The sequence below is a fragment of the Staurois parvus genome, unplaced genomic scaffold, assembly GCF_062004578.1.
Source record: "Staurois parvus isolate SC_StPar_1 unplaced genomic scaffold, SC_StPar_1.0 ptg000900l, whole genome shotgun sequence".
Taxonomy (NCBI): domain Eukaryota; kingdom Metazoa; phylum Chordata; class Amphibia; order Anura; family Ranidae; genus Staurois; species Staurois parvus.
Window position 1 is genome coordinate 1,143,628 of NW_028318696.1, and position 25,331 is coordinate 1,168,958.

The 25,331-nt window shown below is 46.8% G+C and overlaps 1 protein-coding gene across 5 annotated transcripts in view; it reads left to right on the forward strand.

The window, feature by feature from the left end:
* The first annotated feature begins 299 nt into the window (after positions 1 to 299).
* CARM1 (coactivator associated arginine methyltransferase 1) overlaps positions 300 to 25,331 on the forward strand; it is an 82,209-nt gene continuing 57,177 nt past the window's right edge. For all 5 annotated transcript variants that reach the window (XM_089656343.1, XM_089656347.1, XM_089656346.1 and 2 more), the window contains exon 1: positions 300 to 453. In XM_089656343.1, coding sequence (XP_089512469.1) covers positions 321 to 453 — 133 coding nt within the window. In that variant the 5' untranslated portion in view covers positions 300 to 320. The remainder of the gene's footprint in view (positions 454 to 25,331) is intronic.

Consider the following 25,331-nt stretch of genomic DNA (forward strand, 5'->3'; position numbering starts at 1 on the left):
AGCCTATTCGCCTTTATCCAATCAACCCCCATGCGTTGCGTTGATCTCATAATTGTTCGGTGTAATACCCAGCCTTCACCTGCTGGTGTCCTCAGCGCTCGCTTTTCCGTGACAGCGTCAGTTCTGTTTATCTCAAAGAGGTAATACTCTAAAACGTCCACAAGATGTCCCCCTAGCGCCCCGCCCCTCGTGTGTCCATTGTGTGCTGGCCCCGCCTTCCCGGCCGCTGCGTGTCGCTGTGCTCGGGCACTGTGGTGCGCGTCCCCTCCTCCACCTACCCATAATTCCCGGCGCCGAGCGCTGTGCCCGCCTCTGGAAAGATGGCGGCGGTGTCGGTGTTTCCCGGCGTGCGGCTCCTCAGTATCGGGGACGCGAACGGGGAGATCCAGAGACACGCGGAGCAGAGGGAGCTGCGGCTGGAGGCCCGGGGAGGGGACATCGCCCTCTATAACGGTGAGTGGGGGGAGGGGGAGCCGGCTAATGACCGGGAGAGGGGGGCCTGTGTGCTCCTCCGGTGTCTGCCGATACGGGGGAGGACCAAGCTGGGCCATAACCCCTCCCCCAATCTCCATGCACCCTCTGTCACCCCTCCCCCATTGTCCCTGAACCCCTCTCTGTCACCCCTCCTCCATTGTCCCTGAACCCCCCCACCTCTGTCACCCACTTTACTGTATTGTCCCCAAATCTGGGCCTGGACTGGGTCACATCCCCTCCCCCGTTGTTTTGTGATCTGGGACCCATCCCACCCCTCCTTCATTGTCCCTGGTCCTGGACCTCAACCCTTTGTTACCCCTCCCCCACTGTCCCCAAATCTGGGACTGTACCCCACTCTGTCCCCCTTCCTCCATTGTTCTTCAACCCTCTGTCACCATCCTGCTATTTCCCCACAAATCTGAGCCCCTATTTGTCCCCCATTGGCTTGGATTTTGGGCCTGAACCCTTCTACCACCCCCCACCCAAATTGTCCCTGAATCTGGCCCAGGACCCCTTTGTGTCATCGTCACCCCTCCCCCATTGTCCCAAATTCTGAGACTGAACCCCTGTCACCCCTCCCCCATTGTCCTAAAATCTTACACTTGACCCCCTCTGTGACACCCCCTCCCCCATTGTCCCAAAATCTGAGACTGAACCCCTGTTGTCCTGAAATCTGGGCCTGATCCTCTTTGTCTCCCTTCCATTGTCCTGGTTTGTGGGCCTGAACCCCTCTGTCACCTCCTTTAAGTTGTCCCTGTACTTCTCTGTCACCCCTCCTCCATTGTCCCTGTACCCCTCGGTGTCACCCCTCCTCCATTGTCCCTGTACCCCTCGGTGTCACCCCTCCTCCATTGTCCCTGTACCCCTCGGTGTCACCCCTCCTCCATTGTCCCTGTACCCCTCGGTGTCACCCCTCCTCCATTGTCCCTGTACCCCTCGGTGTCACCCCTCCTCCATTGTCCCTGTACCCCTCGGTGTCACCCCTCCTCCATTGTCCCTGTACCCCTCGGTGTCACCCCTCCTCCATTGTCCCTGTACCCCTCGGTGTCACCCCTCCTCCATTGTCCCTGTACCCCTCGGTGTCACCCCTCCTCCATTGTCCCTGTACCCCTCGGTGTCACCCCTCCTCCATTGTCCCTGTACCCCTCGGTGTCACCCCTCCTCCATTGTCCCTGTACCCCTCGGTGTCACCCCTCCTCCATTGTCCCTGTACCCCTCGGTGTCACCCCTCCTCCATTGTCCCTGTACCCCTCGGTGTCACCCCTCCTCCATTGTCCCTGTACCCCTCGGTGTCACCCCTCCTCCATTGTCCCTGTCCCCCTCGGTGTCACCCCTCCTCCATTGTCCCTGTCCCCCTCGGCGTCACCCCTCCTCCATTGTCCCTGACCCCCTCGGCGTCACCCCTCCTCCATTGTCCCTGTACCCCTCGGCGTCACCCCTCCTCCATTGTCCCTGTACCCCTCGGTGTCACCCCTCCTCCATTGTCCCTTCATTGTCCCTGACCCCCTGATGTGGCTGTGATGGGAGAGCCACACAAAGTTGCACTAGATTCATATACCGGGAGAAGGGCTGTGCTCGGGGGTAGGTGACTGATTCATGTTACTCTAAGTATAGGTGAAACCTGACACGTGGCCACAAAGGTGGACTGTGCTTTTACAGTGGAACTCCAGGAACGGTATTCTGCATACTTACATTGATCTAGCCTGGCTCGATGGAACGATCTATATCTGATATCCAGGGGGCCGCTGGGGAAGGTGGTGTTACTACTACTGTTATGACCCCCATCTTCAGGATCCTGTGCCAAGTGTCTTCCCCTCTGCCTGCTGACCACGGAGGGCTCTCCCTTGGCACTGCCACAGTTGTCGGAACAGAAAGTGAGGGTAAATCTCTCACTGGATAGCAGAGAGGTTCTAATCCTACCCCAACACTGGAAAAAACATTTTGGCTACAGATACACTTTAAAGTATAAAACCACTTTTTCAGGGAAAAAAAATAAATTATAAACTACCTCCCCACCCCCTGGTCCCTGCTGTACTTACCTCTGTGGGTGATGAGCTGTCAGTATCCACACCACCAGTACAACAATCTGGGGATTTGAAATCTCCACTCCTTTCCTCCTCTGCAGCACTTCCAGGATGGATCAGAGCGATTCTGATTGGTCAGCGTTGGCACAGCACATCACTCTGATCTGTCCCAAAAGCCCTGCAGAAAGAAGAGCGAGGATTTCAGGTTCCTGGACTACTACACCAGCTGCATGGGCGCTGACAGCTCATCACCCATGGGTGTAAGTAAAGCTGGGGGGGGGGGGGTTAATTTTATCTGAAAAGGTGGGCTAACCCTTTAAAGTGTACCAAACAATTTTTCAGATGGAATAGAAGGTTAAAACCTCTGTTGTGTTCTGTTTGCTGTGTCACATTGGGGAGATTTCCCTTAACTTCCTGTCCCAGAGACACCACAGGAAGTGAGGATGTCTTCAATGTGCGAGAAATCCCGTCTTCTAAAGTTGTCACTGGATCAGCATTGAAGGATTTCCCCTCCCTGTTTAGGTGACAACTTAGAATTTTAGATTTCCCTTCCGTGACACATGGAGGGCAAATAGGTGAATTTCCCCCGTGGGGGGCATGGGCAGCTTCTGTGGTAGCCCCTCACCACCCTATTTAAAAAGAAGAAAGGTTTTGGTGTTCAGAAGAACGCGAAAGTAGAGGCCCACGGGATTCCAGATTCACAGGACGTATGATGTGCATGTAGCGTGTACAGCAGGGGTAGACTGACCATTCCAGCACTTGGGCACTGCCCGAGGGCCTGGGGTTAGTAGGGGGCCCCATGAGATGCCCCTGGTACCTTTCATTGGCTTTTTCATAGGCTTTTTGGGGTATGGGTGAGGATACAGGGGCCCCATGATCCCCTATTGCCCGGGGGCCCCATGAGTTGTCAGTCCGCCCCTGGCGTACAGCGGTGTTATTTATCTTACCAGCATGTAGAGCTTCCTTCTTAATTTCCATTGCTTTATACAGTGCACACAATTGTGTCCACCAGACTCCGCCAGCAAAGGAGCTTACAATCTAATGTGCTTTTATGTTGAACTTTAGGCAAATTATAAAAGTGGGCAGACAGGCAGGAGAGAGGCTTTGTCTTTTCTGCATTAACCCCTTCCAGTCTGGACACTTTCACCCCCTTCCTGTCCAGGCCAATTTTCAGCTTTCAGCGCTGTCACACTTTGAATGACAATTGTGCGTTCATGCAACACTGTACCCATATGAATTTTTTTAGCATTTTTTTGAGACAGATAAAACTTTATTTTAATGGTATTTATTCACCACTGGGATTTTTATTTTATTTATTTTTTTTGCTATATAAATGAAAAAGTCCCAAAATTTTGAAAAGTTTTTTTGTTACAACATTTTGCAAATAAATAATCTTTCTTCATAAATCTTGGCCAACATTTATTCAGTTATCTTTTTAGTAAAAAAAAAAAAAAATAACCCAAATTAGTTTATAACCAAAAATTTATAATTTTTCTAAAAAAATTTTTTACATTTTTATTTTATTTTTTATATTTATTTATGTTTTGTTTTATATACTGTCGCCCTAGCAGTACAGTGTCACCGTAGTGACTATACTACTTGTGGGGGGTGATGAAGATTTTTTTTTTTTATGTTACACTGATAGATTTTACAGCTTTTATTGGTTTAAAAGTAATCTCCTAGATTGTAAGCTCCCAAGATCAGGCCCTCCTATTCCGCTTTTATTGAACTGTACTGTTGCTGTATTGTCTCCCGTTATATTGTAAAGTGCTGAGCAAACTGTTGGCGCCATATAAATCCTGTATAATAATAATAATAATAATAAAAGTAATCATTTCTCCGTCTCTCTGGCTGCATTCTTGCAGTCATTGAGAAATACTGTGTGAGCTGTGATTGGTCACAGCTTGTCACATGGTACAAGACTGTTGTGAATAGCCTTGTACCATGTGACCTCTGTGATCATTTGCAGATTTCACACGTAGTAAGCAATGATGTCAGAAGTGACATCTTGCTTACTACTCTTCATGCAATCACTGATTGGCCAATCAGTGATCACATGATTGGGACCTCACACGGAGGTCCCGTACAACGATCCGGAGGACACAGCGGGCACCGGATCGCGGTGCTGCGCGCTCCCAGGGAGTGGGGAGGCTGTTTATAAACAGCCACCTGCCCCTGCACTGCTCCCATCTGGCCGTTTATATACATGGGCCGGATTGGAAGTGGTTGAAGTTACTTACTTGTCCACCCCAGTACACTGAGCTGCGCATGCACAGCTCACTCTAGAGATTCAGCCATGTCGAAGCCAAGTGGTTGTTAGAATGCACCAGCAGCACTGCAGCATGGATGGGGGCAATCAATTTGTTTTCTAATTTTAGCCATGTACGGCTAGCTTTACAAATGTGAGTATCAGGCTCCATGCACACGAGGCGTTTTAATAACGCTGGTAACGTTAGCTGCGTAAAGTCACATTAAAAATGTGAGTTTTTTTTTTTAGTTTTGCCGCATTTTTTCACATTTGTGTCTTTTAGGTTTTTTGACCAAAACAAAACTTTTTTTTTTTTGGTCAAAAAAATTTCAAAAATGCTGGTTTGCCGTGTTTTTCAGCATTAGAGCGTATTTACAGCTCAAAAAAACTCTTCTAGAAACCCACTAGTCCTGGGTTTTTTTTCCAGCCAAAAAACGCCCCTGCTAAAAAATGTTGATTACAGTCTGTGTCCATGGACACACAGGATAACATGCTGGGGGTTTACTGGCTGTAAGAAAAAAAAAAAAAAAACCCTCAAAAGCCAAAAACAGCCGCTGTAAAAACGTCCCGTGTGCATGAGGACTCGTGGAGCAAAAAAGGTCTGGTTGGACGCACATCCAATAAGATCACCTTTACTGATGGGTGGCATAGTGGGTAGCACGTCTGCCTTGCAGTAAATGGGTCATGGGTTCGATTCCCGACCATGGCGCCTCCTGCATGGAGTTTGCATGTTTTCCCTGTGCTTGTGTGGGTTTCCTCCGGGTACTCCGGTTTCCTCGCACACTCCAAAGACATGCTGGTAGGTTAATTGGCTCCTGTCTAAATTGTCCCTAGTATGTGTATGTATGAATGTGAGTTAGGGACCTTAGATTGTACGCCCCTTGAGGGTTAGGGACTGATGTGAATGTTCAATATATATATATGTGTAAAGTGCTGCGTAAATTGACGGTGCTATATAAGTACCTGAAATAAATAAATACTGATGAAATCTCATAAAAACATCTCCAAATACATAAGGGAAACCGCAGATCCACGAATGCGTTTCATGTCAAGTTAATCAGTGCTTAATCATAGCTTAGAAAGCGCTGAATTTGGTGTGAAACGCATTCGCTGGATCTGCTGTTTCTTTTATCATGTCTTTAGAGATGTTTTTATGAGAAGAATGTACACAAAACATTACAGGGATGCAAAGTATCTTCCAAAATATGAACTGCTCTCAGAAGGCACCTCCCCTCCCCTAGTTCCTCAATACTCTGTAAGCTAATGCCTCCAATGGGCTCATGTTTATTGGAATTTTTTTTTCCCTGTTTTACATTTTTTTTCCTGTTCTAAATCCTATCGTGCTGATGGAAAAAAAAGTCACAAAAAAAAACCTTCAAGTAAAACACATTAAAGTAGAACTATAGGCAAAACTTTTTTCAATTTTGGCTAGAGTAAGGGAGGGTTATAACCCCAGTCAGATTTATTTTTGCCATCTGTGTCCCATTGCAGATATTTTTCGCTACCTGTCCCATTGCCAAACAGGAAGTGAGAGGAAATTCCTGCAAATTAAAGCAGAGCTCCATCCAAAAGGGGAAGTTTCGCTTAATTTTTTTTATTTATTACAGGTACTTGTATAGCACCGTCAATTTACACAGCACTTTACATATATATATATATATTGTACATTCCCATCAGTCCCTAACCTTCAAGGGGTGTACAATCTAAGGTCCCTAACTCACATACATATACTATGCTTTGTCCCCGCTCCCTATTAAGGATTGTCACCTTTGGGGAGCGGATACCCGAATTTAACAGGTACCCCCTCCCACTTCCAGTGCGATCACCTAAGGTGATTGGAAACGGAGGTTGTCCTCCACCCTCCCTCCCCGTAGTCTTCTGGGGCACGTGACAGGTCCCAGAAGACTACGGGGCCATTCACAAAGCGCAGCGCTACTTGCGCATGCGCAGTGGGCACCCGGCTGTGAAGCCGTAAGCTGTCAGACGGGTGCACACACTAAGGATGCTGGCGCTGAGGACAAAAGACGGCTGGTGAAACCAGCAGTGGTGAGGACACCGCAGGACAAGGGACAGGTAAGTGTCTGTATTTTAAAAGTCAGCAGCTACAGTTTTTGTAGCTGTTAGCTTTTATTTTTTTTTTAGATGGAACTCCGCATTAAGGAAGAACATCTCCCGGGGCTGTTAAATTACGTCAGCACAATCAAATACTGTAGCAGTTAACTTTTAGTAAACAGGTTCTTATCAGTTCAGTGAGTCCTGCACTGGCTTCCCCCGCAGCTGATTCTTTGCTGCACTCTAGATTTCCCTGGAGCCAGCTTGGGACTTCCTGATATCTTAAAGCCAGTTCCCCATTTGGCATGCGCTGGGCACAGCAGTGCACTGAGATTGGTCCTGTAGCCTCCTGAGACTTGTGAGGTATCCCAGGATGTGACAGGCCAAACTGACATCATCCTTGCCTAGGAGAGGATTTAGGAAGTAGGGGCGAGTACCTGTCAAAAAAAAGTTTCCCACTACTCAAAAATATACAGTGCATCCAGTAAGGTATTCACAGCGTATAGCTTTTGCCACATTTTGTTATGTTACAGCCTTATTCCAAAATGGATTAAATTCATTTTTTTTCCCTCAGCATTCTACAAACAATGCCCCATAATGAGAACGTGAAAGAAGTTTGTTTTGAAATCTTTACAATTTATTAAAAATGAAAAAACACATGTACATAAGTATTCACAGCCTTTGCCATGACACTCAAAATTGAGCTCTGGTGCATCCTGTTCCCACTGATCATCCTTGAGATGTTTCCACAACTTGATTGGAGTCCACCTGTGGGGAATTCAGTTGATTGGACATGATTAGGAAAGGCATAAACCTGACTATAGAAGGTCCCACAGTTAACAGTGCATGTCAGAGCACAAACCAAGCCATGAAGTCCAAGGAATTGTCCGTAGACCTCCGAGACAGGATTGTATCAAGGCACAGATCTGGGGAAGGGTACAGAAACATTTCTGCAGCATTGAAGGTCCCAATGAGCAAAGTGGCCTCCACCTGTAAATGGAAGAAGTTTGGAACCACCAGGAATCTTCCTAGAGCGGGCCGCCCGGCCAAAATGAGCTGAGACGAGCTTTAGCCAGGGAGGTAACCAAGCACCCGATGGTCAATGTGAAAGAGCTCCAGCATTTCTCTGTAGAGAGAGGAGAACCTTCCAGAAGAACAACCATCTCTGCAGCACTCCACCAATCAGGCCTGTATGGTAGAGTGGCCAGACGGAAGCCACTCCTCAGTAAATTTTTTATTTTTTTTTTATGGTTGAACTGCATGGGCTTGTCTTTTTTTCAGCCAGACTAACTATGTAACTACAGTCAGGTCCATAAATATTGGGACATCGACACAATTTTAACATTTTTGGCTCTATACACCACCACAATGGATTTGAAATGAAACGAACAAGATGTGCTTTAACTGCAGACTGTCAGCTTTAATTTGAGGGTATTTACATCCAAATCAGGTGAACGGTGTAGGAATTACAACAGTTTGCATATGTGCCTCCCACTTGGTAAGGGACCAAAAGTAATGGGACAATTGGCTTCTCAGCTGTTCCATGGCCAGGTGTGTGTTATTCCCTCATTATCCCAATTACAATGAGCAGATAAAAGGTCCAGAGTTCATTTCAAGTGTGCTTTATGCATTTGGAATCTGTTGCTGTCAACTCTCAAGATGAGATCCAAAGAGCTCTCACTATCAGTAAAGAAAGCCATCATTAGGCTGAAAAAACAAAACAAACCCATCAGAGAGATGGCAAAAACATTAGGTGTGGCCAAAACAACTGTTTGGAACATTCCTAAAAAGAAGGAACGCACCAGTGAGCTCAGCAACACCAAAAGACCCGGAAGACCACAGACAACAACTGTGGTGGATGACCGAAGAATTCTTTCCCTGGTGAAGAAAACACCCTTCACAACAGTTGGCTAGATCAAGAACACTCTCCAGGAGGTAGGTGTATGTGTGTCAAAGTCAACAATCAAGAGAAGACTTCACCAGAGTGAATACAGAGGGTTCACCACAAGATGGAAACCATTGGTGAGCCTCAAAAACAGGAAGGCCAGATTAGAGTTTGCCAAACGACATCTAAAAAAGCCTTCACAGTTCTGGAACAACATCCTATGGACAGATGAGACCAAGATCAACTTGTACCAGAGTGATGGGAAGAGAGAGTATGGAGAAGGAAAGGAACTGCTCATGATCCTAAGCATACCACCTCATCAGTGAAGCATGGTGGTGGTAGTGTCATGGTGTGGGCATGTATGGCTGCCAATGGAACTGGTTCTCTTGTATTTATTGATGATGTGACTGCTGACAAAAGCAGCAGGATGAATTCTGAAGTGTTTCAGGCAATATTATCTGCTCATATTCAGCCAAATGCTTCACAACTCATTGGACGCTTCACAGTGCAGATGGACAATGACTCAAAGCATACTGCAAAAGCAACCAAAGAGTTTTTTAAGGGAAAGAAGTGGAATGTTCTGCAATGGCCAAGTCAATCACCTGACCTGAATCCGATTGAGCATGCATTTCACTTGCTGAAGACAAAACTGAAGGGAAAATGCCCCAAGAACAAGCAGGAACTGAAGACAGTTGCAGTAGAGGCCTGGCAGAGCATCACCAGGGATGAAACCCAGCGTCTGGTGATGTCTATGCGTTCCAGACTTCAGGCTGTAATTGACTGCAAAGGATTTGCAACCAAGTATTAAAAAGTGAAAGTTTGATTTATGATTATTATTCTGTCCCATTACTTTTGGTCCCTTAACAAGTGGGAGGCACATATGCAAACTGTTGTAATTCCTACACCGTTCACCTGATTTGGATGTAAATACCCTCAAATTAAAGCTGACAGTCTGCACTTAAAGCAAATCTTGTTCGTTTCATTTCAAATCCATTGTGGTGGTGTATAGAGCCACAAATGTTAAAATTGTGTCCATGTCCCAATATTTATGGACCTGACTGTATATGTAAAAGGCAAATGGCAGCCCGCCTGGAGTTTGCCAAAAGGCACCTGAGGAGCTCTCAGACCGTGAGCACCGCTCACCACCTGACCAATACCATCCCTACAGTGAAGCATGGTGGTGGCAGCATCATGCTATGGGGATGGTTTTCAGTGGCCGGAACTGGGAGACTAGTCAGGATCGAAGGTAAGATGAATGCATCAATGTACAGAGACATCCTTGATGAAAACCTGTTCCAGAGTGCTCTGGACCTTAGACTGGGGCGATGGTTCATCTTTCAACAGGACAACGACCCTAAGCACACAGCCCACATAACAAAGGAGTGGCTACGGGCCAACTCTGTGAATGTCTTGGAGTGGCCCAGACTTGAACCCGATTGAACATCTCTGGAGAGATCTGAAAATGGCTGTGCACCGACGCTCCCCAACCAACCTGATGGAGCCTGAGAGGTACTGCAAAAAATGGGAGAAATTGCTCAAAAATAGGTGTGCCAAGCTTGTAGCATCACACTCCAAACTACTTGAGGCTGTAATTGGTGCTAAAGGGGCTTCAACAAAGTACTGAGCAAAGGCCGGGAATACTTGTGTATATGTTTGTTTGTTTTTTAATTTCAAAGATTTAAAAACAAACTTTTTTCACGTTGTCATTATGGGGTATCGTTTGTAGAATGTTGAGGAAAAAAAATTATTTTAACCCATTTTGGAATAGGGATGTAACATAAAATGTGGCAAATGTTAAGCGCTGTGAATACTTTCTAGATGCACTGTATGCTGCAAATTAGTTGGGGTATGAAGAGGAAAAGTGACACTTTTATTTTTGGTCGAAGATCTGTTTTCAGTTCCTTCTTTTTTGTTCCTATGAATCCCCTTCCTACTTCCTGCCTCTATTTTTGTTGATTTTTCTTCCTTTTTTTATCTTTAGTATGAGAAGTACAGGGGCCGGACAAAAAATGGAGACACTATATGATCTGCTGGTGTGAAAGTGACATGTTTTGCATTGAAAGTGATTATTATTATTATACAGGATTTATATAGGGCCAACAGTTTGCTCAGCGCTTTACATTATAATGGGAGACAATACAGCAACAATACAGTTCAATACAAGAGGGATAGGAGGGCCTGATCCTGGGAGCTTACAATCTAGGAGGGAGGGGGGGGGCTAGTAGTACAAAAGGTAATAACTGTGGGGGATGGACTGGTAGGAGTAAAAGATTCCATTATTAGCTGAGGGCAGGATAGGCTTCCCGGAAGAGAGAGGTTTTCAGAGATTGCCTAAAAGTGAGCAGAGTAGGTGCTAGTCTGATAAATTGGGGTAGAGCGTTCCAGAGGATGGGGGAAGTTCTAGAGAAGTCCTGGAGACAAGCATGGGAGGAGGAGACAAGGGAGCTAGAGAGCAGGAGGTCGTGCGTGGAGAGTACGGTTCTAGTGATGTTTGGAGACAAGATTAGTGATGTAATTTGGGGCAGAGTTATAAATGGCTTTATACGTTAGTGTTTTGAATTTTATCCGTTGGGCAATGGGAAGCCAGTGGAGGGATTGGCAGAGAGGGGTGGCAGATACAGAACGGTTAGTAAGGTGGATGAGTCTGGCAGCAGCATTCATGATAGACTGAAGAGGGGATAGCCTGCGATGAGGTCGGCCAATGAGGAGGGAGTTACAGTAGTCAAGGTGAGAGATAACAAGGGAGTGAATAAGTTGCTTAGTGGTTTCCGAGGTTAGGAACGGTTGTATCTTGGGTGATGTTGTTGGTGATGTAACATTTCTTTGCTTCTGCTGTGTGATGAGACACCTAGCTAATAGCTGGGAAGCCTAACTTTTGTCATTAACTGCGTGCGCTGCGGGTAATATGGAGTCGTGTCGGAGCTTACTGAGCTTAAAAGAGGGCAAATTGTTGGCGCTTAGCTGGTGCCACTGTGACTGAAGTTGCCAATTTATTTGCTATGTTGTGAGGTACAGAACCAAAGGTTTTGGCGGCGTATGCAATTTCCGGGAAATAAGCATAAGCGCGGTCAACATGGTCAACTGATCGAAAGGGGCATTGCGCAGGATTTTGACCTGGAATAAGAAAACAATGTCTGCAAAAGTGGCTGCAGAGCTCAATCTGTCTTCATGGGAGTGAGATTGAGCTCTGCAGTCACACACCATGAAAGGCAAGATAGCAAATAGCTGTCACCTTTTCATAGGGTTGTGATTGGTATTGTATAATATTGGTATGGAAACGGTTAAATCTGATGGGTTCAGTTCTGCTTTCGGAATGTAGCATTATAGTAAACTCTCGGCTTATCCAGCTTTGGGTAAAAGGGCTGCACTGGACAACATGGACAATTGTAACTTGTCACATTAAAGAAGAAATGACCAGTCAATGTTCGTGTAAAGACTGAATAATTGGTACAGAAGGTGAGTTTTGTTTATGGCCTGGCTGCTTCTACAGAAATTCTAGGAGAACCAAACACTGAATAATCAAGCAGCTGTTAACACAAGAGGACCCCCACCACTCCAGATTTTTTTTTAGCCGGTCTCTCCCTTGTCTCTGTAGTATTCAATGTCCTTTTGTAACCTTCCCCTTTCTCTGTCATTGACCAATACTGCAGTGTATAATGCACAGCTCTAAATATGGTATTTAAAAGGGAAGTGTGGGTTATTAAAATTACACTCATACTCCTAGATCCGATGCTGCATCTGTCACCCACCGCCTCCAAGACCAAGAACTGAGCGATCAAAGGCCGCTGTTCGCTCAGTTCCCAGTCTTCAGTGAGCAAAGAGCTGGTGGCTGTCAGCCACTGCTCTGTCCTCTGGCCCTCGAGCGCTCACTGCAGCATCGGGCTGTGGAGAGAATTGGAGCAGCTGACTCGGGTTCTCAGCACTCAGATGCTGAGCATGGTGCCACTCAGGAATATGGGCAGATCCGAACAATAAAGTCAGGATCTTTCCAGAATCTGGACCGGATGAGTGACCTCAGCCTATAGAGGACTTTAGCCCCGCTGTCTGCTGAATATGGGTCACAGGAAAGTAGAACCAAATGCACTCCTGTGACCCATTGGAGAAGTATGGCCGAAAGAGCTTTGACTCGACATCTCCTTTAGTTTTTGGCAGTCTGTTGAGTATGTTAAAATTTGTCTACATTTGTTCTTTAGTCACTTCACCTCTCATACCTGTACAATGTCTATGGACCAAAGCAATGTGGACTTTTGGTTTTAATAATTTGTCTCCTTTTAATCTTATGTTGACCCTTAGTCTTAATCAGCCCTAATTAACTCCTTATTTTACAATTTTTTCTGATGTTTTTTCTTTACTATTTTATTACCTTTTAATATTTTTTTCCTTTTTATATTATTATTTGATCTGCAAAAGAATGAAAGTGTAAATACAAAAGAAACAATTTTACTCAATATCTCTCTATATCCCTCTAAACAGTGTTCAAAAACACTGATGGCCTGATGGAGACTTACAGACCAATTGTTCCTCATTAGGTACACTCCTGTAAGCGACAGAAGGCATTGGGCTGATCCTTATGAAGGCCATAGACTGGTGAAATATCATCCGATTTCTCGAGGAAAAAAAAAAAATCGGTGATTCATTCGGCCGACATTACCACACACGATAACAAAAATCAGCCAACTAAATCATAAAGTTCACCCCATAACTTCTGGCATTGGGCTGATCCTTATGCAGGCCATAGACTGGTGAAATATCGTACGATTTCTCGAGAAAAAAAAAAGAAAAATCGTTCATTCATTCGGCCACACACGATAACAAAAATCGGGCGACTAAATCATAAAGTTCACCCCATAACTTCTGTCCGTTGCAGGTCACTGCTAATGCGTGGATTTTTTATCGGTAAAACGATCGGCCGATTTGCCCATCATTGCCGGGAAAATCGGCCGCAAATTTTCCAACATGACCGATATAAAAAAACTGTGCAAAACCCCGAAAAAACGGCCCACTAACTTTGTGAAAATCGAACTTTTTTTTTTTGGCCGAAAAATCAGCCGATTTTCGAACAGTCTATGGCCGACATTAGTCTGCTGTTGGTGATAAAATCTGCCTGATGTCAATTACAAGGGAAGCGGACCAGACAGGAATCTATTGTCATAGGTTCTCCATCAGTCTCTACCCACTGAGAGGGTAGCGTCAGCAAATCTGCCACTCTACTACAATGTGTACAGGGACAGGCACTCTGCCTGTCTTTGTACACTAAGTTAGAGTAGGTCTTAATTACCTCCCAGTTTCATTATCTTTGAATTGGAGGTAATTATTTTTTAATTTGGCTCATTAAAGCAAAAGTAAAGGCAGGTATACTCTCCTTTCCTCTAATTATTATTATTATTATTATTACTACGAGTTTATATAGCGCCAAAGGGTTTGCTCAGCGCTGTACAATAGGGGGGGACAATACATGGCACAGTACAACAAAGACAGACAGCGTACGAGGGGTAAGAGGGCCCTACTCTTACGAGCTTACAATCTAGGAGGGAGGGGGTAAAGGTACAGTAGGAAGTGGCTGGGGGGGATGAAGTGGTAGGAGGAATGAGGGAGGATGGCCGTTAGGTGAGGGTGGGGTAGGCTTCCCTGAAGAGATGGGTTTTGAGGGAGCGCCTGAATGTGAATAGAGAAGGCGACAGTCTGATGGATTGGGGCAGTGAGTTCCAGAGGATGGGGGAGGACCTGGAGAAGTCCTGCAGTCGTGCATGGGAGGAGGAGACCAGGGAGCAGGATAGAAGGAGGTCCTGTGAGGAGCGAAGGGTACGGGTAGGGTGGTACCTGGTGATCAGATTGGTGAGGTAGTCAGGGGCAGTGTTGTGAACGGCTTTGTAGGTCAGGGTAAGGAGTTTAAATTTGATGCGTTGGGCAATCGGGAGCCAGTGGAGGGAGAGGCAGAGGGGGGTGGCAGAGGTGGAGCGGGTGGTAAGGTGGATGAGTCTGGCAGCTGAGTTCAGGATGGTCTGGAGCGGGGAGAGCCTGCACTTGGGTAGGCCAGTGAGGAGGGAGTTGCAGTAGTCAAGGCGTGAGATGATGAGGGAGTGTACTAGAAGTTTGGTGGTGTCTGGGGTGAGGAAGGAGCGGATCTTGGCAATGTTGCGAAGATGGAGCCTGCATGTGTTTGTGAGTGATTTGACATGCGGTTGGAGGGAGAGGTTCGCGTCAAGAATGACGCCAAGGACTTTGGCTTGCAGGGCGGAAGTGATAGTGGAGTTGTTGGTGATGATGGATAGGATGGGGGGGGGGGTGTGGGCAGGGGGAAAGACGAGAAGCTCGGTTTTGGAGAGGTTAATCTTGAGGAAATGTAGCGACATCCAGTCTGAGATGTCATTTAGGAGGTGAGTGATGCGGGCGGAGATAGTGGGGGTGAGGTGAGGGGTGGAGAGGTAGATTTGGGTGTCGTCAGCATAGAGGTGATAGTTGAAGCCGTGAGATTGTATGAGTTTGCCCAGGGAGGAGGTGTAGATGGAGAAGAGAAGGGGTCCAAGGACAGAGCCTTGGGGGACCCCAACAGAGAGGGGGAGGGAGGGGGAGGTGGCACCATTGTAGGTGACACTGAAGGAGCGTCGGGATAGGTAGGATGAGAACCAAGAGAGAGCAGCATCTCCGATGCCAAGGGAGAGTAGTTTATTAAGAAGGAGGGGGTGGTCAACTGTGTCGAAGGCCGCAGAGAGGTCCAGGAGAAGGAGGACAGAGTAGTCGCCCTTGGCTTTGGCGTTGAGTAGGTCGTTAGTGATTTTGAGGAGGGCGGTTTCAGTGGAGTGTAGGGGACGGAAGCCGGACTGTAGAGGGTCAAGGAGGTTATTGTCAGTAAGGTGGGAGCTTAGGCGATTGTAGACTAAGCGTTCAAGGAGCTTGGAGGTGAGTGGCAGCAGGGAGATGGGTCTGAGGTTGTTGGGGTCCGCGGGATCCAGGGAGGGCTTTTTGAGGATGGGGGTGATATGCGCGTGCTTTAGGGGGGAGGGGAATACGCCAGTAGAGAGGGAGAGATTGAAGATGTGGGTGAGGGAGCGGATGAGGGAAGAGGGGGGTGACCGGAGGAGTTGAGAGGGGATAGGGTCCAGGGGGCAGGTAGTGAGGCGGGCTTTTGAGAGGACTTTGGCGACTTCCTCAGTAGTGACAGGGCTGAGGGAGTGCAGTGCGGGGGGGGTTATGGTGGGCGGGGCATTGGGAGAGGAGGGGGGCAGTGCGGTTGTGAGGGCAGAGGAGGGGGGAGATGAAGGGGTGACGGGGGCGAGGAGGCTAGGTGGGGAGGTAGATTGCAAGTTGACGATGTCCTTACGGATAGCGTCAATCTTGTTGTGGAAATGGGTGGCAATTTCGTGGGCGGTGAGAGAGGTACTGAGTGGAGGAGGGGGGGGGGGAGAGCAGGGAGTTGAAGGTGGAGAAGAGTCGGCGGGGGCAGGAGGAGAGGGTGTTTATTAGGTTAACAAAGTAGGCCTGCTTGGCGGCGTGGAGGGAGGAGGTGTAGATAAGAAATGCAGATTTGTAGAGGGAGAAAGTATGAGGGGACCTGGTTTTGCGCCACAGTCTCTCCAGTGCGCGACTGCGACGTTTGAGGCGTTTAGTGCTGTCGGTCTGCCAGGGTTGAAGCGGTCTGGGTTTGATGATGCGTGTGGTAAGGGGTGCCAGAGAGTCTAGGGCAGCTGACAGTGAGTCATTGTACAAGGTGGTGGCTATGTCAGGACATGACAGTGAGAGGATGCTGTCGTGTAGGCAGTCGGCGGCAGAGTGGAGGGGGGCCGGGTTCAGGTTGCGGAGGTTGCGGCTGGTGATGGTTTGGCGTTTTTGAGGGGGGGAGTTGGGGGAAGGGGAGATGGAGAAGGTGATGAGGTGGTGGTCGGAGAGAGGGAAGGGGGTGTTCGCGAACTGGTTGAGGGTACAGAGGTGGGAAAAGACGAGGTCCAGGGTGTTCCCTCCGAGGTGGGTGGAGGATTGAGTGTGCTGTGTGAGCACGAAAGAGGAGGTTAGGTGGAGGAATTGGGAAGTAGCCGGGGTGTTGTCGTTGATGGGGATGTTGAAGTCCCCGAGGATGATGGTGGGGAGCTCAGAGGAGAGGAAGAAGGGAAGCCAGGCGGCGAAGTCATCCAGGAAGCGGGCTATGGGTCCGGGAGGCCTGTAGATCACTGCGATCCTTAGGGGGGTGGGTGAGAAGAGTCGGATGCAGTGCGCCTCAAAGGAGGGGAAGGAAAGAGAGGGTGGGTTAGGGAGGACCTGGAAGGTGCTAAGCGGTGACAGGAGCAAGCCGACACCACCACCTCTGCGATCGCTCAGTCTTGGTGAATGGGTCCAGATGAGACCTCCATGAGTGAGTGCCGCAGGGGAGGTGGAGTCGGTGGCCTGTACCCAAGTTTCGGTGATTGCTAGGAGGTTGAGGGAGCGAGAGATGAAGAGGTCATGGATGGCGGTAAGCTTATTGCAAACCGAACGAGCATTCAGGAGTGCAACCGAGAGAGGGGGGATAGATATGGGGAGGAGGGGTACATGTATGAGGTTGAGGGGGTCGCGTCGGCTGGCGTGAGCAGGGGGGGCTCTAGGGGGGGTGTGAGGTGGTGAGGGGCCAGGGTTTGGGGAGATGTCCCCAGCTGATATGAGAAGGAGGAGGGTGAGGAAGGTGGCGTGGGAACGGGAGGTGTAGGAGCGCTTGGGTCTGAAAGTGGTGGCAAGTGGGTCAGCGGGGAAGTGGAGTAGCAGGAGGAGGTGGTGGGTGCCGTAGTGGGGAGAGGGGAGAAGTGAGGGGGCGATATAGAGCTGCTTAGCGGGGGTGGGTGGGTAGAGGAAGGCGGTTTTAGGGATGGAGGAGAGGAGGACAAGGAGGAGGAGCGCGGGCGGCATGTTGGGGTGAGCGGGGTGCAGGAAGGGTCAGGGTGGGTGAGGGGGTGCTGGTCAGGGATGGCGAAGCAGTGTCCGAAACGCAGTGGGAGGTGGCTGGTAGTCCCAGGTGGGGTGGAGGGCAGGGGATCCCTGGTGGGATGGTGGCCGTGCTATCCCTGGTGGGTTAGTAGCGATCCCTGGAGGGATAGTGGTTAGGGGTCCCTGGTGGTTAGGGTTTCTGGTGGGTGGTGGGATCCCTGGTGGCTGGCGGTGGGATGGTGGTTGGGCTCCCTGATGGGTAGTGGGTGCCCCTGGTGGAGTACCTGATGTCCTGGAGCGTCGGGGTGGAGGTGGATCCCTCCTATGTTAGGAGGACCGTTGGTGCTGGTGGTGGTAGCTTCCCCGGAGGAGCGGAGGCGTCCCGCTGCGATTCCAGCCACGGCCGGCAGGAAACACCGCGGCTTCGGGTGCCGTGGTAGGCCTCAAGCCGCTTCGGACCGCCGGAGCTCCGCTGGAGGGACGGAGTGTCTGTGTCCCCTTCAGGGTGTTGGTGGGGACATCGGCAGCAGGCTCAGGGGCCCGGATGGCAGCGGATCGGGCGCGGGGGCGCCGGAGCTGACGAGCACGTGGCTGCTCCGGGCGAGCTGGTACCCGGTGGTCGGGATGGACCCAGGGCCAGTGAGGGGGGCCCTGGGGAGGCTGGCTGATCGGCGGGGACCGGGGAACAGAGCAGCGGCGGCCTGGGCTGATGCCCGGCGATCCGGGTCGGCCGCGCCAAAAATCGAGGCTTCGGGTGCCGGGTAGGCCGCAAGTCCCGGAGGTCCGGGGAAAAGGTGCAGTGGCCTTACCTGGCTGATGAGCAGGGACCGAAGGATCGTGGGGCCCCCGTTAGGGTCCGCTGCTGCCCAGATGGCAGCGGATTGGGGCCAGGGGAGCAGGAGCTCGCCGACGCACGTCCTTCTCGCCGGACGTCCGGAGATAGCAATGGTCCCCATTCTGTTCCGCAAGATGCGAAACAGAAGAAGATCTGTGTGATATCACTTCTTAGTGCACACAGTCTCACTGTAAAAAAATGTCAGCAGCTACAAAAACTGTAGCTTGCTGACTTAAAAAAAACAACAAAAAAACAGCCACTTACCTGTCCCTTGATTTGCTGCTGCTACCCTCTCAGTGGGTAGAGACTGATGGGGAAGATAAGATAAGTCCCTTGTAATTGACATCAGGCAGATTTTATAGCCAACAGCAGACTAAAGCAGGCCATAGATGTGGGGACAATCGGCCGTTTTTTTTGTTTTTTTTTAAAGTCGTAAATCGGTCATTCAGACGGCCAATGTTGCCACTAATTTAAAAAAAAGTCGGCAGGTTTTAGTCCCGTCTACGGCCATCAATTAATATAATAGTGGTGTTCCTGCATAGAGACCCGCTATTATATTTGACAGAAGAAATGGATTATGCAGAAGAAGAAGAAGAGAAACAACATTGTATCTATTTGTACTTGAATAGAAACATCTGTATCCCAAATGCATACAAATAGATACAATGTTGCAACTTTTTTTCTTCTCCGTCTTCTGCAAAATCTATTTCATCTTCTCCTCTTTTCTTCTATTCTTCTTCTTGATATTCTATTTCTAATTCTCCTGCAAAATCTATTTCTTCTTTTTCTTCATAGTCAATTTATTGTCAAATCAGCCAGAAGAACGGCCGATTTGACCATAAATTACCGCGAAAATCGGCCGATCTAACAAATCATCCCAGGATTTTCCAGCTTGGACGATTTTCAAAATCTCTTAAAATTAAGAAAAACGGCCAACATTTTCCCCCACTAATGGTACGAACATCGGACAATTTTTTTTTTTCCGGTCGATAATTTGGCAAGAAAATTGGAAATCTATGGCCGCCTTAAGGATCCGGTGTCCTCCCCGCAGCCCGTTTCACCAGCCGTCTGGTGTTCATGGTGCCGGCATCTTCACAGCCAGGTGCCCACTGCGCATGCGAGAGTAGGGCAGTATTCTGAATGGTCCCGTAGTCTTCTGGGACCTGTCGCATGTCCCAGAAAACTATGGGGATGGCAGGGAACAACTTCAGATCGCATAGGCGATCACAGCAGAAGTGGGTGCCGGTACCTGTCAAATTCCGGCACCCACTCCCCCCACGCTCCCCAAAGGTGACACTCCTAATTAGGGAGCGGTGGACCAGTCTTTAAAGTTGAACCTCCCCTTTTTGGTGGAGCTCCTCTTTAACCTCTTCCCGTCCGACCCATGTACATAAACAGCCGGACAGGAGCAGTGCAGGAGCTGGTTGCCGTTCATAAACGGCACCCGCATTTTACAGCCTTTGCTCACTCCCTGGGAGTGCGCGGCACCGCGATTGCTGTACAGGACCTCTGTGTGAGGTCCCTATTCATGTGATCCCTGATTGGCCAATCAGTGATCACATGAATAGTAGTAAACAAGATGTCACTTCCTGCCATCATTGCTTACTACTTGTGAAATCTGTGAATGATCACAGAGGTCACATGGTACAAGGCTATTCACAACAGCCTTGTACCATGTGACAAGCTCTGACCAATCACAGCTCACACAGTATTTCTCAATGGCTGCAAGAATGCAGCCAAAGAGGAGGAGAAATGATTGCTTTTACAGCCTTTATGGGTATAAAAGCAATCAGTGTAAAACAAAAAATCTTCATCACCCCCCACAAGTAGTACAGTGTCACTATGGCGACAGTATGTTTAAAAAAAGCCATAAATAATAATATAAAAAAATAAAAATTATAATTTTTGGTTACAAACTAATTTGGGTTATTTTTTTTATTTATTTATTTTTTACTAAATAGATAACTGAATAAATTTTGGCCAAGGTATTTGAAGAAAGATTATTTGTAAAATTTTAGAAGAAAAACACTTTTTTTTTTTTTTTTATATATAGCAAAAGAAAAAATCCCAGTGGTGAATAAATACCACCAAAATAAAGTTTTATCTGTCTCAAAAAGTAAAAAAATTCATATGGGTACAGTGTTGCATGACTGCGCAATTGTCATTCAAAGTGTGATAGCGCTGAATGCTGGCCTGGACAGGAAGGGGGTGAAAGTGTCCAGACTTGAAGTGGTTAAGCTGATTATACATGCCGATCAATGCCGAGAGCAAGCAGGTAGATGTATCTCATTGCAGAGGAGAAATTTGAGTGTCTCTTCTGCAATAAAGAGCCCACCTGCTGGCAGTGAAAAACAGCAGAACCGGAGTTGTGCTTTAATAACAGCACTTTGTAAAAGTGGCACTATTAACTCTTCGGATGTCCCACACACCTTCGACAAAGTCACCGAGCCTGGCAGTGGGGATTTTTTTTTAATCTGGCACAGAGCATTTTGAAGGGTCATCGTGCCAGAAAAGTGTCAGAAGTGCTTTATTGGAATTCCCCTGAATGTCTTCTGACAGCAACAGCTACTACAGCTGCTATATTCACACACGTCAGTTCCTGGCTGTCATTTTGGCAGCTGGCATTAATCAGCTAGCGTGGGGTGGGGGAGCAGCAGTGGGGCAGGAATATTATACACACTCTGTGTTCTTTGAAGTTTTTTATTAACGTGTTTCACAACCGGTTAAAGAGCAGTTGCTGGTATCGGGCCAAATGAACCTAGAAGCTATGCTGATACAAAGCCCATTTTGTTTCTTTAATTTGGATTTTCTGTGCAACTAATGAGGTTTTCACTAGGCTTCTGCCTGTCTTAGCAGCATCTTGTTCTGTACCGTGCATCCTCAGACTCGTAAGAGCTCCAAAGGGCGATGATGGGACCGGAGAACACATCTGGGCTGTATTTTTGCAGGCTTTGAAGATAATGCGAAAAATATTGACAGCTATTTGGTTTCAGTGGGAAGGGAAACCAGCTTCACGTATTGAATGCAAGGTCTTCCAACAAACTTCGACGGCAAAATGTATTTATATTATTTATAGCGTCGTAAATTTAAGCAGCGCTTTACATATATATTGTACATTCACATCAGTCCCTAATCCTCAAGGGGCGCATAACCTAAGGTCCCTAACTCACATTCATACACATAGTATTCATGTAACACATAGTATCACCATAGTATATTACACATAGTATTCATATAACATCCCTAACTTACATCCATACATACACATAGTATTCATGTAACACATAGTATCACCATAGTATATTACACATAGTATTCATAGTATTCATATAACATCCCTAACTTACATCCATACATACACATAGTATTACATATATATTGTACCTTCACATCAGTCCCTAATCCTCAAGGGGTGTACAATCTAAGGTCCCTAACTCACATTCATACATACACATACTAGGGCCAACTTAGACAGGAGCCAAATAACCTACCAGCATGTCTTTGGAGTGTGGGAGGAAACCGGAGTACACAGAGGAAACCCACGCAGGCACAGGGAGAACATGCAAACTTCAGGCAGGTGATGCTGTGGTTGATGATGAGAATGATAGACATCCAAAATGGCTGACACATTTCAAGGACTAGTCTCTTCCTCAGAGCCTCTGAGGAAGAGGCTAGTCCTTGAAATGCGTCAGTATTTTGGATGTCCATCTTTCTCATCACCATTCAGAAACGCAGTGCGAATTGGACAGAGCGGTCTCATATGATGTGCTTATTTTCATGTACTTTTGTGAGTAGAATACCTTCTTTTAAATTTAATAAACATACTTTTAAAGGTAATGCACAAGGCCGGTGCGCCCTCTGTTTTGGTTTTCTCTATTAGTAGGCTGGTTAAATGGTTAGCACTTCCGCCTGGCAGTACTAGGGTCATTGGTTCGAATCCCAACCACAGCACCACCTGCCTGGAGTTTGCATGTTCTCCCTGTGCCTGTGTGGTTTCCTCCGGGTACTCCAGTTTCCTCCCACACTCCAAAGACATGCTGGTAGGTGAATTGGCTCCTGTGTAAATTGTCCCTAGTATGTGTATGTATGAATGTAAGTTAGGGACCTTAGATTGTACACCCCTTGAGGGTTAGGGACTGATGTGAATGTACAATATATACAGTGGGGATCGAAAGTTTGGGCACCCCAGCTAAAAATTTGTGTTAATGTGCATAAAGAAGCCAAGGAAAGATGGAAAAATCTCCAAAAGGCATCAAATTACAGATTAGACATTCTTATAATATGTCAACAAAAGTTAGGTTTTATTTCCATCATTTACACTTTCAAAATAACAGAAAACAAAAAAATGGCGTCTGCAAAAGTTTGGGCACCCTGCAGAGTTAATATCTTGTACTGCCCCCTTTGGCAAGTATCACAGCTTGTAAACGCTTTTTGTAGCCAGCCAAGAGTCTTTCAATTCTTGTTTGAGGTATCTTTGCCCATTCTTCCTTACAAAAGTCTTCCAGTTCTTTGAGATTTCTGGGCTGTCTGTCACGCACTGCTCTTTTAAGGTCTATCCATAGATTTTCAATTATGTTGAGGTCAGGAGATTGTGAAGGCCATGGCAAAACCTTCAGTTTACGCCTCTTGATGTAATCCCCCGTGGATTTCGAGGTGTGTTTAGGATCATTATCCATTTGTAGAAGCCATCCTCTCTTTAACTTCAGCTTTTTCACAGATGGCATCAAGTTACCATCCAAAATTTGCTGAAATTTTATTGAATCCATTTTTCCTTCTACTCGTGAGATGTTCCCTGTGCCACTGGCTGCAACACAACCCCAAAGCATGATTGATCCAACCCCATGCTTAACAGTTGGACAGAGGTTCTTTTCATTAAATTCTGTGCCCCTTCTTCTCCAAACGTACCTTTGCTCATTCCGGCCAAAAAGTTCAATTTTAACCTCATCGGTCCACAGAACTTGTTTCCAAAATGCATCAGGCTTGTCTATATGTTCATTTGCAAAGTTCAAACCATGATTTTTGTGGTGAGGACGTAGAAGAGGTTTTCTTCTGATGACTCTTCCATGAAGACCATATTTGTACAAGCATCTCTTTATAGTGGAATAGTGTACCACAACTCGTGTCTGCCAGATCTTTCTGGAGGGATCGTGCAGTCAAACGTGGGTTTTGAATTGTTTTTTCTCACAATCCTGCGAGCTGTTCTGTCTGATATTTTTCTTGGTCTTCCAGATCTTGCTTTAACTTCCACTGTTCCTGATGACTGCCATTTCTTAATTACATTCCGAACAGAGGATATTCACATCTGAAAACGCTTTGCTATCTTCTTATAGCCTTCTCCAGCTTTGTGAGCGTCAACTATTTTCAGTTTCAGTTTTCTAGACAACTGCTTAGAAGAACCCATGGTGCTGGTTGTTGGGGCAAGGTCAGATGAGTCTGGGCATTTAAAACCTTTGAGATTGACATCACCTGGTCTTCCCAGACGATGATTGAGAACAATCCATGACACTCACAGGTCTCAGCTTTGCAAAGGGGGCAATGCAGGCTATAAATTCTGCAGGGTGCCCAAACTTTTGCAGACGCCATTTTTTTGTTTTCTGTTATTTTGAAAGTGTAAATGATGGAAATAAAATCTAACTTTTGTTGACATATTATAAGAATGTCTAATCTGTAATTTGATGCCTTTTGGAGATTTTTCCATCTTTCCTTGGCTTCTTTATGCACATTAATACAAATTTTTAGCTGGGGTGCCCAAACTTTCGATCCCCACTGTATGTAAAGTGCTGCGTAAATTGACGGCACTATATAAGTACCTGAAATAAATAAATATTAGTACTTTTGGACTCCCCGGTTCTTTGAGGGCAGCAAGGCATGCATATTCCAAGACATTCGTTGTGTGATCCCTATGACCTAGAGTCCAACCCTAAGCGCAGGAGAATTTGGGTTTTCCACTTTTACGATGTTGTGGTTGGGATTTGAACCAACGACCATAGTACTGCCAGGCTGAAGTGCTAACCATTTAGCCGCTGTGCTGCCCCAAAATGATGTTTCACTGCTATGTTCCTTTAAACGTTGCCCTGGTCTTCATGGTTTGCTGTTATCACATGTCGTTGGTCAGTATCTAGGCCATTAATGCTCTTGGAGCGGAAAATGTATGAAAGATAGATTTATAGTTGAGTGAATAAACATGTTTCCAGTTTCCTTCCTATGCTCCCACTTTGGAGAGGCATTTTTCCTGTGTCTGTCCCATATTGACAGCTCACAGCGGGGATCTGGCAAAGGTGTCGCACCTTGCATGCTCTAAATTTTTATAGTAAATATTCTTGGCTTATACAGTATGTGTTCACATCTATTAGTTCCCCTCTCTCTAGAGTATGTCACTTAAGAAGGAAACAGGTTTCTTTCCTTTTTCATGTTTTTTATATAGTATATACTATATACAGCGGGTTAAACAAGTATTGAACACGTCACCATTTTTCTCAGTAAATATATTTCTAAAGGTGCTATTGATATGAAATTTTCACCACGTTGGTAACAGCCCATGCAATCCATACATACAAAGAAATTCAGAAATTAAGTTGTGTGTTTAAAATGGAATGACACAGGGAAAAAGTATTGAACACGCTAACTGAAGTTTATTTAATACTCCTAGAAAATTCTTTGGTGGTAATGACAGCTTGAAGGCTCCTGTATGTAGAAACTAGTCACGAGTTGCTGAGGTGCAGGGTGGATTTGATTTAAATCACTAGTCAGTAAGGCTTGATATAAATCCTAGTTTTCTACATAAAGACTAATTCTTGCTGGTATAACTTTAATATGCAAGTAGATGAAGATTTTTAGAATAACAACTTTTCATATTAGTTTTTTTTATCCCCAGTTTAATAGGTTAATCATTCATATTTGGACAACTTTTCTGTTGTATTT